This window comes from Anolis sagrei, chromosome 2, assembly GCF_037176765.1.
Source record: "Anolis sagrei isolate rAnoSag1 chromosome 2, rAnoSag1.mat, whole genome shotgun sequence".
Classification (NCBI taxonomy): domain Eukaryota; kingdom Metazoa; phylum Chordata; class Lepidosauria; order Squamata; family Dactyloidae; genus Anolis; species Anolis sagrei.
In genome coordinates, this window is record NC_090022.1 from 264755980 (window position 1) to 264770180 (window position 14201).

At 39.5% G+C, this 14201-nt stretch overlaps 1 protein-coding gene, 1 long non-coding RNA gene and 1 other non-coding gene across 4 annotated transcripts in view; 1 reads left to right on the top strand and 2 right to left on the bottom strand.

The window, feature by feature from the left end:
• AGGF1 (angiogenic factor with G-patch and FHA domains 1) overlaps positions 1–9576 on the top strand; it is a 34106-nt gene extending 24530 nt beyond the window's left edge. For both annotated transcript variants that reach the window (XM_060761631.2, XM_060761630.2), the window contains exons 7-14: positions 1282–1393; positions 2461–2512; positions 2646–2747; positions 2982–3147; positions 4703–4785; positions 6422–6549; positions 6795–6894; positions 8143–9576. In XM_060761631.2, coding sequence (XP_060617614.2) covers positions 1282–1393; positions 2461–2512; positions 2646–2747; positions 2982–3147; positions 4703–4785; positions 6422–6549; positions 6795–6894; positions 8143–8343 — 944 coding nt within the window. In that variant the 3' untranslated portion in view covers positions 8344–9576. The remainder of the gene's footprint in view (positions 1–1281; positions 1394–2460; positions 2513–2645; positions 2748–2981; positions 3148–4702; positions 4786–6421; positions 6550–6794; positions 6895–8142) is intronic.
• Positions 9577–9932: 356 nt separating this feature from the next.
• LOC132767059 (uncharacterized) lies at positions 9933–13603 on the bottom strand. The gene is made up of 2 exons (XR_009630595.2): positions 13364–13603; positions 9933–10839 (listed from the first exon to the last, which is right to left on the bottom strand). It is a non-coding gene; the product is annotated as an uncharacterized lncRNA (long non-coding RNA).
• On the bottom strand, positions 10975–11106 carry LOC132769579 (small nucleolar RNA SNORA47). Its single transcript, XR_009630903.2, has one exon. It is a non-coding gene; the product is annotated as a small nucleolar RNA SNORA47 (small nucleolar RNA).
• Positions 13604–14201: the final 598 nt, after the last annotated feature.

The window sequence follows — 14201 nt, forward strand, 5'->3', positions numbered from 1 at the left end:
AAAGGCATATAGATTGTTAAGCAAGTGGTAGGTACTTACAGTGATAGGTAATTTCAAAAAATTCTACCTCATTTGAATACATTTCTAGGTGTTAGTGGAGTGGTCAGGGTTTTTAGAAAATCTTGAAAATAACTCATAGTATTCCTCACAAGAGCTGTTCTCTCAGGTGTAGCAGCTTTCCTTTTCACCCAATGTGCCCATATTATCTCTGGACCATTTTGCAAATTTAGTATTGGCTTGCTTTCTGCCTTTAGAAGTAGTGGGGCTTCTGTCTATTGGCTTTGATTACTACCAGAAACTCTTTTTAATGTTGCTTTATCTGCTTTTTTCACATATATAACCAAGATGCATTTCTCTGGCCCAACAGCAATAATTCCTGTGGTCAGTTGATGGGTTGCTGGATGTCCAAACTTTTTGAAATATGCTCAATTAATTGAAATAGTTTGATTCATTGAGCCATCTGTTTAACCCTGTCTTCCTCAACCTGATGCCATCCATAGTTGGAATGTTGTTGGTACAATGATAGTTTAGCGTTGCATTATTCTAGTGCTCGCACTTCCTCCCCAGTAGCACAGGAAAGCTGTGATTATCATAAAAGGATATCACAGCCATCTCTGAGCCACTTGTATCTGAATGCCTGGAGCCAAGTTAGTCCAAGAGTGATGGCTTACCAGGGTTGTCCAACCTTCCACCCTCCAGGTGTTTGTGCCCCCAACTCCCTGAAGCCCTAGCCAGCTTATCGAGTCCAACTCTGAGGGGTGATGCTCATCTCCATTTCTAAGCCGAAGAGCTGGCATTGTCCGCAGACACTCCCTAGGTCATGTGACCAGCATAACTGCAGAGTGCCGTTACTGTCCTGTCAAAGCGGTACCTATTGATCTACTCACATTTGCATGTTTTCGAACTGCTAGGTTGGAAGAAGCTGGAGTTAACAACGGGAGCTCACCCCATCCCACAGATTCGAACTGCCAACCTTCCGGTCAGGTGGTTCAGCAGCTTAGCAGTTTAACCTGCTGTGCCACCACGCCCCACGCCCCCCAACTAAAACTACCACTAAGTGGTATTCAGAAAGTTGTTACTGTTGCCAAATTTTTCACAACCCCATTTTCTTTTATGGGGCACATTTAAGCACTGGTCTAGCACATCTTGAAGGCACCAGTTCGAGGAAGCATGGTTTTAACAGATTTAATGACTAAGCTGTATACTGATAGTTTGAAAATAAAAAGAGCTTACAAAATAATTGCTATTTTCCCTTATGGTTCTTTTTTTTAATTGTTGTAGATATTGACAAGATCTGGCCGCCTTGTATTAGAGTGATTGTAGTAAGATCACCTGTACTCCAGATGGGATCTCTATATATCATCACAGCTGACAAACCTGCCACAATTGGAAGGTAATTCAAGTGCATGTACAAGAGAGAACAGAACTGGCTGTTTTCATTTTATTTGAAATGCCATAGATTCCCACTTATAATGAAACTAAAATATATACTGGTTATGATAAATTCATTTAGTTACTTTTCATATAACATTACCCAACTAAAAAGTATTGGACCAACATTTTATCTGGTTCTCATATAGTAGTATATGAGGAATAGGTGCTGAGCAGTTGAACAAAAGGAATGGTGGTGTGGAATTTTGTTTGAATGGGTATGTAAAGCTACCAGCCAAAAGCAAAATTATGTGTTGATTCAGATGTGCATTAACAGAAGAAAGCGGCCAAACACTTTCTCATGTTTCCAACCTATCTGTAGTCCATTCAAATTAATATTCTGGTGGTTAAGTGCCCCTGTTGATTTTGTTAGAATCTGGCATCAGGGGTAGGTAACTTTCTGGATACACTTCCCTGTGTTGTGTTTAAGAACCAGTACTGCACATGTTTTGTATTTTTTTTCCACTAGCTCATTCAGCAGTAAATTATTATACAAGGCCATCATAAAAGGTAAAGGTTTCCCTTGACATTGTCTAGTTGTGTCCGACTCTGGGGGATGGCGCTCATCTCCATTTCTAAGCATAAGAGACGCCGTTGTCCGTAGAAACCTCCAAGGTCATGTGGCCAGCATGACTGCATGGAGCGCCATTACCTTCCTGCTGAAGCAGTACCTATTGATCTACACACATTTGCATTTTTTCAAACTGCTAGGTTGGCAGAAGCTGGGGCTAACAGCAGGAGCTCACCCCACTCCCTGGATTCAAACTGCCAACCTTTTGGTCAACAAGTTCAGCAGCTCAGCTGTTTAACCTGTTGCGCCACTAGGGGCTCCTTTTCATACTGAAACTAAATATAGCATTTCAACAGTTCTCCTTGTAACTCTTGTTCTGGGAAGAATTAGAGATTATTTACTAGAGATTTATGTCCTTCCATAAACTTCTAATTCCACTGATAAAACTGCACTGTTGATAACTTAAGGTAGTCTCAAGCCATTTCCTGAAGTTCCTTAATTATTGCATCCTTTTACAGAGCGAAAACTATGGAACACACACTCCAAATTCCAGAAGTGGGTGTTAGTAAGGTAAATTAATTCATGATGGAATTCCATATATAATTTAAAGTATATTAAGGAAATATAAAAATGATTAAGTTACTGCATTTTAAATATCATACATTGTTAAAGAACAGCTTATCCTTTTTTTGTTTCCTTTTAGTTTCACGCAGAAGTATATTTTGATCACGAATTGCAAAGCTATGTTCTTGTGGATCAAGGCAGTCAAAATGGTACTGTTGTTAATGGAAATCCAATTTTGCAGGTGAGCATTAAAAAGGGGAACGTATTGTTCAATGCTGTGGGTTTGCCCAACAAGAGAAATTGCCATATCTTCTCTTTGAACATTCTGTGTCCTTGCAGTGCTGTTACCACTTGCATTTTCTTTATGATATTCCATGTTGTTTATTCTCCTTTTTGAAGCTATAGCCGCCAAGCCTTTTATCAATATTTACTTTCTGCATCCTGGATCTTTCTTTTTCTTTCTTTCTGCCTATAGCCCAAAGCAAAAAGTGAGCCCCAAGTTTTGGAACATGGAGATGAAGTGAAGATTGGGGAAACAGTATTATCCTTTCACATACATCCTGGCAGTGAAACCTGTGATGGATGTGAGCCAGGGCAAGTGAGAGCCCATTTACGCCTTGACAAGAAAAACAAATCTTCTGGTAAGTGATAAACTATTGGTTATTAACATCTCATGGCCAACTTCCAGGGGAAATACATAGATGAAAACATATACATAATAAGATATTTTTTAATAAAATAAATGCTTCACCAATTAAACATAAAGCAAAGTAAGCTTTGTTGGGTTGCTGTGAGTTTTCTGGGCTGTATGGCCATGTTCCAGAAGCATTCTCTCCTGACATTCCACCCACATCTATGGCAGGCATCTTCAGAGGTTGTGAGGTTTATACAGACCTCATAACCTCTGAGAATGCCTGCCATAGATGTTGGCGAAATGATATGAAGGCACACAAGAACAACAACAACAACTTATACAATGCACAACCACAGATTGACCCCAGGGTTCCTGTACGTTTTTTGGGCTTTATGGTCTTGTTCCAGAAGCATTCTCTCTCGACGTTTCACCTGAATCTATTGCAGGCATCCTCAGATGAATCGTCATGAGAGAATGCTTCTGGAACATGGCCATACAGCCCAGAAAACTCACAACAACCCAATGATTCCAGCCATGAAAGCTTTGTTGGTTTCTAGTAAAAACCCCAAATCCTTACACAAACAGTATCCTTATCATGTGTGTATGTGCTTTCAAGTAAGCAGCTGACCTATGGTGACCTAATGGATTTCATAGCATTTTGTTAGCCAAGGAATACTCGGATATGGTTTTGCTAGTTCCTTCCTCTGAAATTTAACTCAACGGCACCTGGAATTCACGGCTGTTCTCTAATACAAGCACTAATTAGGGTTAACCCCAGCTTAGCTCCCAAGTTCAGATGGGATCTGGTGACACAAATATACACATTGAGCATAGTCTTTGGTCAAGATGAGAAGGAGGGGAGGATGTTATGGTCCCAAAGTCTGGACGATCCGAATCCTAACAGGAAATAAAGGATGAGACACAGATATAAATGGTGGCTGTAGTTAGGGCTTGTCTGTACTGGCCCTATACTCTGGTTTCAATCAGAAACAATTCCTGGAAATTCAAATGACATTCGGGGCATCCTGTGTCTAACACAGGGTAAAACTGGTTAACCAGTATTACCCTGTGTTAGAAGTCAGGGGATGCTATGAAATTTTGACAAACGTCTGAAGCAGCCCCACCCTCCTGGGTTAGTGTAGACAGCTGGGCCGGCTCTAATTTGAAGCAGTCCATTGTCCACATGGCCAAGCACCACCAACCATGTTTATCTGTTGCAATGCTCCAGCCTAGCCCTGGATTTGAGTGTCTGTGTAACTCCTCTCTTAGTCTGATTAGATTCAGGCATTTTGTGCAGAATATTTATTTATTTATGACATTTATATGCCGCCCTTCTCACCTCGAAGGGGACTCAGAGTGGCTTACAAGATATATATGCATACAATATATTATATTAGCATAGTCCAATATCAGTATTAAATATTACTATATTGTACTATACCATTATAGTATAGCAAATTTCCACCTCTGAAGCAGTCTTTTTCTTATCTGATTGTCTTCTCTGGATGGACATTTTACTGCAATCTTTTTTTAAAAGTGAAATTCTCTTCCCTGCTTTTTAGTTGGTCTTTCATTGACAAAGGAAGAAAAAGAATTAATTAGAAGAAAAGAATTGAAACAGATACGTGTAAAATATGGCTTACAAGTAAGTCTCCTTTTTTTAAAAAAAAAAGTTTGGATTATACATACCATTTATCTTGCATATAGGCCAACCTCATGTTTAAAGTCCAAAACACCTGGAGGACCAAAGTTTGCTCATACCTGGTGTAGATACACCCCTAGTTTCTCTAGCATATATAAATGTTTAAGCCAAAGGCAGGTTACAGGTCAAAATTAGGCATTTTGATATGATTTATGAATTAGTCAAGGGTCATTCCCCAGAGAGGGGAAATTGCCAGCCCCATCTCACTGGGGAGTGGGGGAGGTCAGCTGCCTCTGCCCAGTTTAGGCCATTTTTCCCATTCAGGCATCCTAAGAGGCCAAAGTGGCATCATGTCAGAGAGCATAGAGAGGGTTGCTACTTCTTTTAGGTTCTCCTGGAATTGGCTAAGTTTTCACCTTTGGTCTCTTAGAGACTTAGAGATGGGAATGGTTCCTTTTTTATAAGATTTAATGTACTGTACTTTATCAGGTTTTTATGGCTGATTTTTGGACTAAAATTTCTAGAATTATATATGAGTTACAGCAAATGGATTTGAGAATCCCTTTCAAATAATTGCACTTTATAGTTAACATGTGTGGTGAGATAAGAATTTAAATAATGGCAATTGCCTTATGTGCCAGTTTTTTCAGCAACATGTATTTGGTTCTTTTAAAACAATAACCTCTGAATCTGGAAGTTTCATAAAGCCATAATTACTGGTTGACACTGACGATCCCATATCTTGATATTATGAGACATGGGACACAGGTTTTATAAACCTGCCATGTCTCCTTCTCCATTTTTTTCTCAACATTACCATATCTCCCTTTGTGAATCAGCTAAGAAGTTAAGATCATCTGGGGAGGCCCTACTCTCGGTCCCGCCCCCTTCACAAGTGCAACTGGTGGGGACAAGACTGGACCTTCTCAGGGCCCTTCCACACAGCCCTTTATCCCAAGATATCAAGGCAGAAAATCCCACATTATCTGAGTGTGGATTCAGATAACCCAGTTCAAAGCAGATATTGTAGGATTTTCTGCTTTGATATCCTGGGATAAAGGGCGGTGTGGAAGGGCCCTCAGTGATGGCCCCTCAGCTATGGAACTCCCTCCCTAATAAGGTCAGATCAGCCCCCTCCCTCCTGAATTTCAGAAAAAGGCTAAAGACGTGGATGTGGAATCAGGCGTTCAGTTAATAACCCACTAGAGAATTATGGAATAGTGCAATGACAGTATGATTTTGGATAACTTGATATTAACAAGTATTTTAAGGTTTGATATATTTTAAATATTATATTAAATATTATTATATATGTTATTATATATGTATGTTTTACATGGCATTGAATTGTTGCCTATATATGTAAGCTGCCTTGAGAAAGGCGGGGTATAAATAAGGTAAATAAATAAGGTAAATAAACATTAACTTTCCTCATAAGGAATGTATATAAACCCCCCTGCTTTCTTCACTACCTCTTCCTAAATTAAAAATTTGAGAAAACTAATATTTCCAAAATTGCAGACTAAGTATGGAACAATGTCCAGCAAACTGGTTTAACTGTAGCTACAAGTGCGTGCTTGTGTTATTGAATGTTTTCTTTGGGGGAAAAAATCACAGACATGATTTGTGTTTTGAAAAGAATACAGAATATGAAAATGATAAAGCTATAAAAAATCCAAATTACAAAGACAGAGCAGAAAAGCGGCGCGAAACAGTTGGGAGTGAAGGAAATTTTCACAGAGATGATGCTCCAGCCTCTATTCATGTGTAAGTCATTTTGATTTCTATTGTTTGGAATATATTGTTATTGTTATTCTCACACACTTGCATGTCATGGCCATTCACGAAGCATGTGTTATGCTTTTAGTAATCACAAATCAAATAACTTTGATAATATGCTTACAAATAAGTTTAATTGTCTAATTTAGTCATTGAAGTTGTTTTAGAAACACCTTTCCCGCAAATAATATACGCTTTCCTTCATTTTGTGTTTTTGTCTTTTGTTTTGACAGTGAAATTAGTGATAGCAACAGAGGTCATAAGATGTTGGAGAAAATGGGATGGAAGAAAGGAGAAGGTCTTGGAAAGAAAGGTGGAGGAATAAAGGATCCGGTACGTGTATTTCATTATGCAGATTCCATGGGAATTGCAATATTACGGAAATCATAATTATTTCTGAATAGTACCCACACATACATACATATAGAGAGGGAGAAAATAAGGACTTCTCTTCAGCTGATGTTTCTATGCCTGAGTAACTACCACTGTGCCAATTCTTGTAACTTTGGCACTTCTTGTGCCTTGTATTGTTAGCAGAAAGTACTGAAAAGATGCTTTATGCTACCTTTTGGGTAAATTGTTTTGCCGAATTGGGAAGAATTGATAAATCTTTTTTATTAATTGAATGATGGTGATGATACGTGTACGAGAACTATGATGGATGTAGGGAAACAAAAAGCAGGCAGCTATTCCAGATGTTTCCTATTTTGCATTATGTAAATGAACCTTGGGTAAATGAACAGACTGGACAGGCCTTTGTTATGTGTGGTATGGTTAGCCTGAAGTAGCTGTTTGAACTAGATTTATTATTTATTTATTTTGTTAAAATATTTACATCCCATCTATAGCATGGAATCTCAGAGCGGTAAACAGGAAAAACAAGTTTAAATTAAAAAAAATTAAACAGACAAAATGTGTACAATATATCATGGGAGATCAACTTGATAGGTTAAAATAGTTTGCAACCATGTAAACTTACCGAAGAAGTAATTGAGACCCCAAAGGCCTGAATAAAGTTTGGCACCAGAGTGAAAATAAAGTCTGTGACTATTAGATCTTTATGAGGACAGCAAACCATAAACAGGGAGCCATAGCAAAGAAGTTAAGAGCTGTTCCCATCAGTTATGGTTCACATGCCTAAAATATCAATATTATCATCATTATAACACCGTGCTTTCCTTTCTTAAATGAGACTCAAAGCAGCAGAAAGTGAAATTTGAAAGAAATATCAAGCCTTAACGACATGTTTAACTATAAAAAGAAAGGGTATTTGATAAACATTCAGTCTAAGTGGCCATTGCAAATTACATAAAAGTAGCAATATCTGATACTGTTCCTTGTTAGTATCTATCCTTTTAACATTATGGACTTTTTTTTAAAAAATGTAAGGATTATATTGTTTTGCATTAGTTTGCAACTAGCCACATTGGGTGCCCCAAACCAAAATGGCAGAGTAAAATTCATAACAAACACATTAAAAAAGTAGTTCTGTTTTCCACATGCTCAGCTCTCTTAAACCTGTCAAGGTTATGAAATAATTACATGTTAAACATATATTTATATGAATTTGATCTCTGACAGATCAAGCTTCAGCTGCACAGAAAACATGCTGGCCTTGGTTCAAGTGTTCCTATCGCTACTGAAGACATTCAGATCAGCAGCAGCAAGAACAAAAGAAATTGGGATAAAGCAAGAGAAAGATTTGCGGAAAATTTCCAGGACTCTAAATCTCAGAAGAACGTATCTAAGGAACTACAGAATGAAACTGATTTAAATAGTTAGAACACTGTTTTATTTTTTTGCTAAAGTATAAGTTAGATAACTTCAAGTATATTTCTTTTACAGTTGTATAGGCAGATCACCTGCAATCTATTATTTGGTTTATGTATTGTTTTTGTTTTACTTCTAAGTATAGGATATTAATGAATTAAAATGGTGCCAGATTTAATCAAAGGGATTTGAGATTGTGGAACAACCAAGTAATTTAGGAGAGATGTTATTTGCTCACTTAAATAGCAAATATTTTAGTCTGTTTTTAGACTGTGGATCTAACGAACTTCTATAAAATGAATCGCTGTATTATGTTCAAATTTGGTATCCTTAACATGAAAGAATCAGCAGTGGTCCACTTCTTTATGTATGAAATCATTGGACTTTCTAGAAGTTTACAAGAAAAACATCTATTGAAAATGTGTTATTGTTCTTTGAGATGAGGAAACAATGAACAAGAATGTTTCTCTCTCTCTCAAAAAGAACATGTTTTTTCTTCTGTGAAGAATTTGGGTAGCTTGTTCTGAAACTGCCATGATATCCAAAGCTGTTCTACACATTAAGAATTGAAAGTACACTCTTAGAGCAATATTTGTGGCAAAAACCAAATGGGGAGGTGTCAGGTGATTCCTGTACCCAAGGAGCCTCTTTGAAAACTTAGCATGCAAGCACAACTATAGCCTGTTCTTCCCAAAACCTACTAACACAATATGCAGGGAGATCTGAGGTAGAAATATTCACTTGTGCATTATGAAGTGGTACTTCTGATGTTCTGTACTGCATTATTCTTAACGGACATGAGCCTATTTGTTTCATTGGTAGTGCATGCATGCTAATGCAGATGACAAGGTAGGTGGGCAGGGGGCTGCTGGCTTTGCCACCTGTTTTTCAAATGCTGGATGGGACCACAGTGTCAAGTAACATGCAGTCAGTAGCTTGTTCTTTCTGCTGTCATCTCCCTGTGTACATGTACAAAAGGTGAAACCGCTAGGAGGGTGCCCCATCACATCCTAGCCAATGTGTAGACTAGCCTTAGTAGGGAGGCTGCACCTTCACGCCATGTGGCAGTAGGCCTTTACAAATTCACTGGAGTGGCTTGAGGTTTTCTGCTGACCGTCATTACTCTGTTAGGCCTATTCTGTATCCATTGCTGGCAATGGAACTTAGCCCAGTAATGTTTTTCTCTCTGTCCCAGAACAGAAAACTTATTTATTGAAATGTCAATAAAATAATGCTTTCAACTTACTTGGTGTCTACACTTCATGCTTCTCCTGAGTCTCATGTGTGCTCTGTTATGTTAACATTATTATAGCTTCTAATAGCATAGTTTCCTCAAGTGTTATTCTGCTTATTTAAAGATGCTGAATTGCTTAAACTGAATTACACCGTAGGAAGAATTCTCAACCCCCCCCCCCCCCCCCCCCCAAGCACTAACAAAATTCTGGAAGAGGCTAGAAATTCTAGTTTTGAGACTTGGTTTTGTGGTAAATATCATGGAAAGAAACCTTGCAACCTATTTTAAAAATTGATTGTTGGTCATGTAAGTTTTTTAGCATCAGTTCCCCTTTTAGGTCAGAAAAATCATGATCTGAGAAAAGACACAGAATTGCAAAAATATTTATTTATTTATTTACTATATTTATACCCCACCCTTCTCACCCCGAAGGGGACTCAGAATGGCTTACAAGTAGGCAACAATTCGATGCCGCATAAACAGACATACAAACAAACAAAAGCCATATACATTAAAAACCAAAAAGTTAAAAAAGATCTAGACATTAAAACCAATAATTAAAACCACACAATCCAAAATCATAGTCCAGGAGTCATTCCAGTCATAATTGACTTATTCCATATCCACTTCTTGCTCTGAATTATTGTTCAAAGGCTTGATCCCACAGCTATATTTTAATTACTTTCTAAAGGTCAAAGAGGAGGGAGCTGATCTAATTTTGCTGGGGAGGGAGTTACACAGCTGAGGGGCCACCACTGAGAAGGCCCTGTCTCTCATCCCCACCAACCACAACTGGGAAGGAGGTGGGACCAAGAGCAGGGCCTCCCCAGAAGATCCTAACTTCGAGATGGTTCATAGGGGGAGCTACGTTTGGACAAGTAAGCTGGGCCAGAACTGTTTAGGGCAGTGGCTCTCAACCTTCCCACACGCCTTGGCCTTCAACTCCCAGAAATCCAGAAAAATCGTGGTCTGGAAGGGAGGGTCTCTTCCAAATCTATGATTATATGAAATATTTAGAGTGGCAGGTTTAGAGGTGGCAGGGTTTATTTATTTAGCTATACTGAGCATGTAACTTGACTTGTTAGGTTTTTTAAAATGTGGAGGTATGTGTATTTTCTATGGTTTAGAACAGCTACGCCTCTACTAATGTATCAAAACTGACATGTCAGAACATTTTTCTTTTAATGAGATGGTGTTTTTTCTATCTTGCTTCCAAACACATGTGAGAACATTGTTGCAAGGCTCTTCCATCACAACTTCACAGCTTTCTTAACCTGTTGAGAGAAATAAATTTTAAGAATCTGTGTCCTGAGTTGAAACAGAAACATCTCATTGCCTCGTATGCAGAAAAAATAACAACTCTAAACAACTATGAATTCTTAATTTGCTCCCTTAAACAGATTTGGAAAAGCATGTATGCAACCAACAACCATGTTCCTATATGGTCAAAGGAACATGATTTGCGTTTGCACCATTTTGATTTTGGAGGTGATAACCAATAAATGCAGTACGTGCAACTGCCTTATTTTCTCAGTCCTCCGTAATGTGACCCTATGTTTCGCATATAACAATACAGTATTTGCTGTTGTGTGCCTTCAATTCAATTTTGGCTTATGATAACCCTAAGGCGACCTTACAAGGGGCTTTGGAATCACTACCTGGTGAGATTACGCATGCCCCCACCTTAGCAGATTTCAAGAAAAACTTTAAAACTTGGCTGTTCCGATGTGGCTTTGGAGAGTGACCATTTATCCCATTTCTGCCTGCTCCATCTATAGTGTTGACCCTATGATGCGCTTACCCCCGTCCTAAACTGAAAACCAACCTCACCGTTTATTCTTTCTGGGCTTCCCTCAATTACATATTTTCTTGTCCTACCTCATTTTACCTCGTCCATTCAGCCCACCCATTCTGTTCGATTTTATAGTGTTACCTTGATTTGTTTTATTTTGCTGCTGTACATATTTTATTGTGATGTAATTTTGTTGTCTGCATCTTGTATTTTATTTTGCTGTATTGTACTTTTGGGCTTGGCCTTTTGTTAGCCGCCTCGAGTTCCCTTTGGGGAGATGGTGGCGGGGTATAAATAAAGTGTACTATTATTATTCCTCACAGAATGTGTTCAGAATGGGTTCTGTTTATGTTTATTGATGTTTGATATTGCTTGTTTTTTTATGCTTATTTTAACCTATTTGTAAGCCACCCTGAGACCCTTTGGGGAGATGGAGGCAGGGCATAAAAATAAAGTTGTTGTTGTTATTATTATTTGAAACACAACAAGATGAGTCCACAGAAGACACTTTGCTGGCTGTTGAATTGGATCACACGTTGGACACTTCCCAAGTTTTATCGGTGAATAATGCGTGCAGATCCCAGTAAGGTGGCCTTCTGCAGCTGGCAGATGATAATTTTGTCAGCACCGATTGTGTTTAAGTGCAGACCTTTAGGCACTGCACCCAGTGTGCCGATCACCACTGGGACCACCTTTACTGGCTTGTGCCAGAGTCTTTGCAGTTCAATTTTTAAATCCTCATATCGTGTCAGCTTTTCCAGTTGTTTCTCTGCAATCCTGCTGTCACCTGGGGTTGCGACATCAACGATCCATACTTTGTTTTTTAACACGATTGTTGTTGTTATTATTTTATTATTTTGTCTTTGTCTTCCTCTGATTCTGAGAAAGTGGGCCCTTGTCCAAGGTCACCCGGAGGTTGCCAAGGCTGTTTAGGGATTCGAACCCTGGTCTCCAAGTGTTCCACCCCAATATTCAAAGCGCTGCACCACGTTGGCTCTCTGTAAGTGTATTTGCATGTATGTAATTGTGATTTCAAGCCAATGTGGTGTAATGGTTTGAGCACTAGACTATGGCTCTGGAGACCTGAGTTTGAATCCCCCACTGAGCCATGAAGACCCACTTTCCTCACTGAACTCTCTCACCCTGAAGCTGACAGTTGCAGACATGTAGTCGAAGGAGTAGAGATCTTGTAATTGGCAGAGAGTGGCCATGTGCCTCCAAGTCGCTTGCTGTAATTGGAATTCTCTGCCAGGGAGTTTTAGTGCCCTACCAAACTACATATTCCACAATTTCATACAATTCCACTACAGTAAATAACACTATGTAACAAAATTTGAAGAAAAAATGTGTTACTGTTTGAAAGTGTTAATTCCTGATTAATTGTGTGGAATGTGCTTTTGAAAGTAGTCACTATACTCTAAGAACTTTGTTTTTGTGACTGCCACAAACTATTGAATTGGTTGCGACTCGACATATTCATTGCAAAACTATAAACATGCTGCAGGGTGTCCCGTAACAACAGTTTTTCCCTAAGTTTTTATGATAGAATCAATTAGGTAATAATGGCATTCATAACCCAGGAACAAAAAATGTGAAGCATAGTATAAGAAATACAGACCTTAGAGCAGGCATGGGCAAATGTGGGCCCGCCAGGTGTTTTGGACTTCAACTCCCACAATTCCTAACAGCGAATTGCGGGAGTTGAAGTCCAAAACACCTGGAGGGCCCACGTTTGCCCATGCCTGCCTTAGAAGGTCTTAGGGTGCATCTACATCTACTCTGTAGACTTAACGCGGTTTTATACCACTTGAACTCAAAGCTCAAGGCTATTGAATCTTGGAAGTTGTAGTTCTGCAAGGTCTTAAGCCTTCCCCGCCAATGAGGGCTGGTGATTCCCAGGATTCCACAGCTTGGAGCCGTGGCAGTTAAAGCGGGGTCAAACTGCATTAATTCTACAGTGTAGATGCACACACCCCCTCTCTTAGTACTTTCCTTATTATACATACCTTCTTCTCTCTTCCCAAATGACTTCTTCTCGGGTCGGGTCTTCCCAAATCCACGTCGGCGCTTCCTTTTGGAAGGATTTATCTTCTTCGGGCATTTGCAGGCGATAGTTAGATAGCTAGGCGATAGATAGTTGCAAAAAGGCCAGCCGCGTCCTTGCTACAAACCAAGCGGAGCCATCTTGGCCTGCTGCAAAAGGGGAAGCGCGCCACGTGCTTCTTCTTAAAGGCACAGTGCCTGGTTTTGCTCGCTGGTTGCGGAAATGAGAGCCTTACCGGTACTTCAATGTCAGTGCTCTTCCAGCTCCAATCCCTCTCCAATGCCAGAAATACAGCTTAATGGTGTAACATTAGAAAATGTTGACCATTTCCGCTACCTTGGCAGCCACCTCTCCACAAAAGTCAACATTGACACGGAAATACAACACCGCCTGAGCTCTGCGAGTGCAGCAATTTTCCAAATGAAGCAGAGAGTGTTTGAGGACCGGGACGTCTGTAGGGAGACCAAGGTGCTTGTTTATAAAGCCATTGTCCTCTCAACCCTGCTATACACCTGCGAGACGTGGACTGTCTACAGATGTCACATGCAACTCCTAGAGCTATTCCATCAGCGCTGTATCCAAAAAATCCTGCAAATCTCTTGGGATGACAAGTAGACAAATGTCAGTGTGCTGGAAGAAGCAAAGACCACCACCATTGAAGCAATGGTCCTCTGCAATCAACTCAGCTGAGCTGGCCACGTTGTCCGAATGCCCGACCACCGTCTCCCAAAGCAGTTGCTCTATTCCGAAAATGGAAAATGGAATGTTGGTGGGCGGGAAAAGAGATTTAAATATGGGCT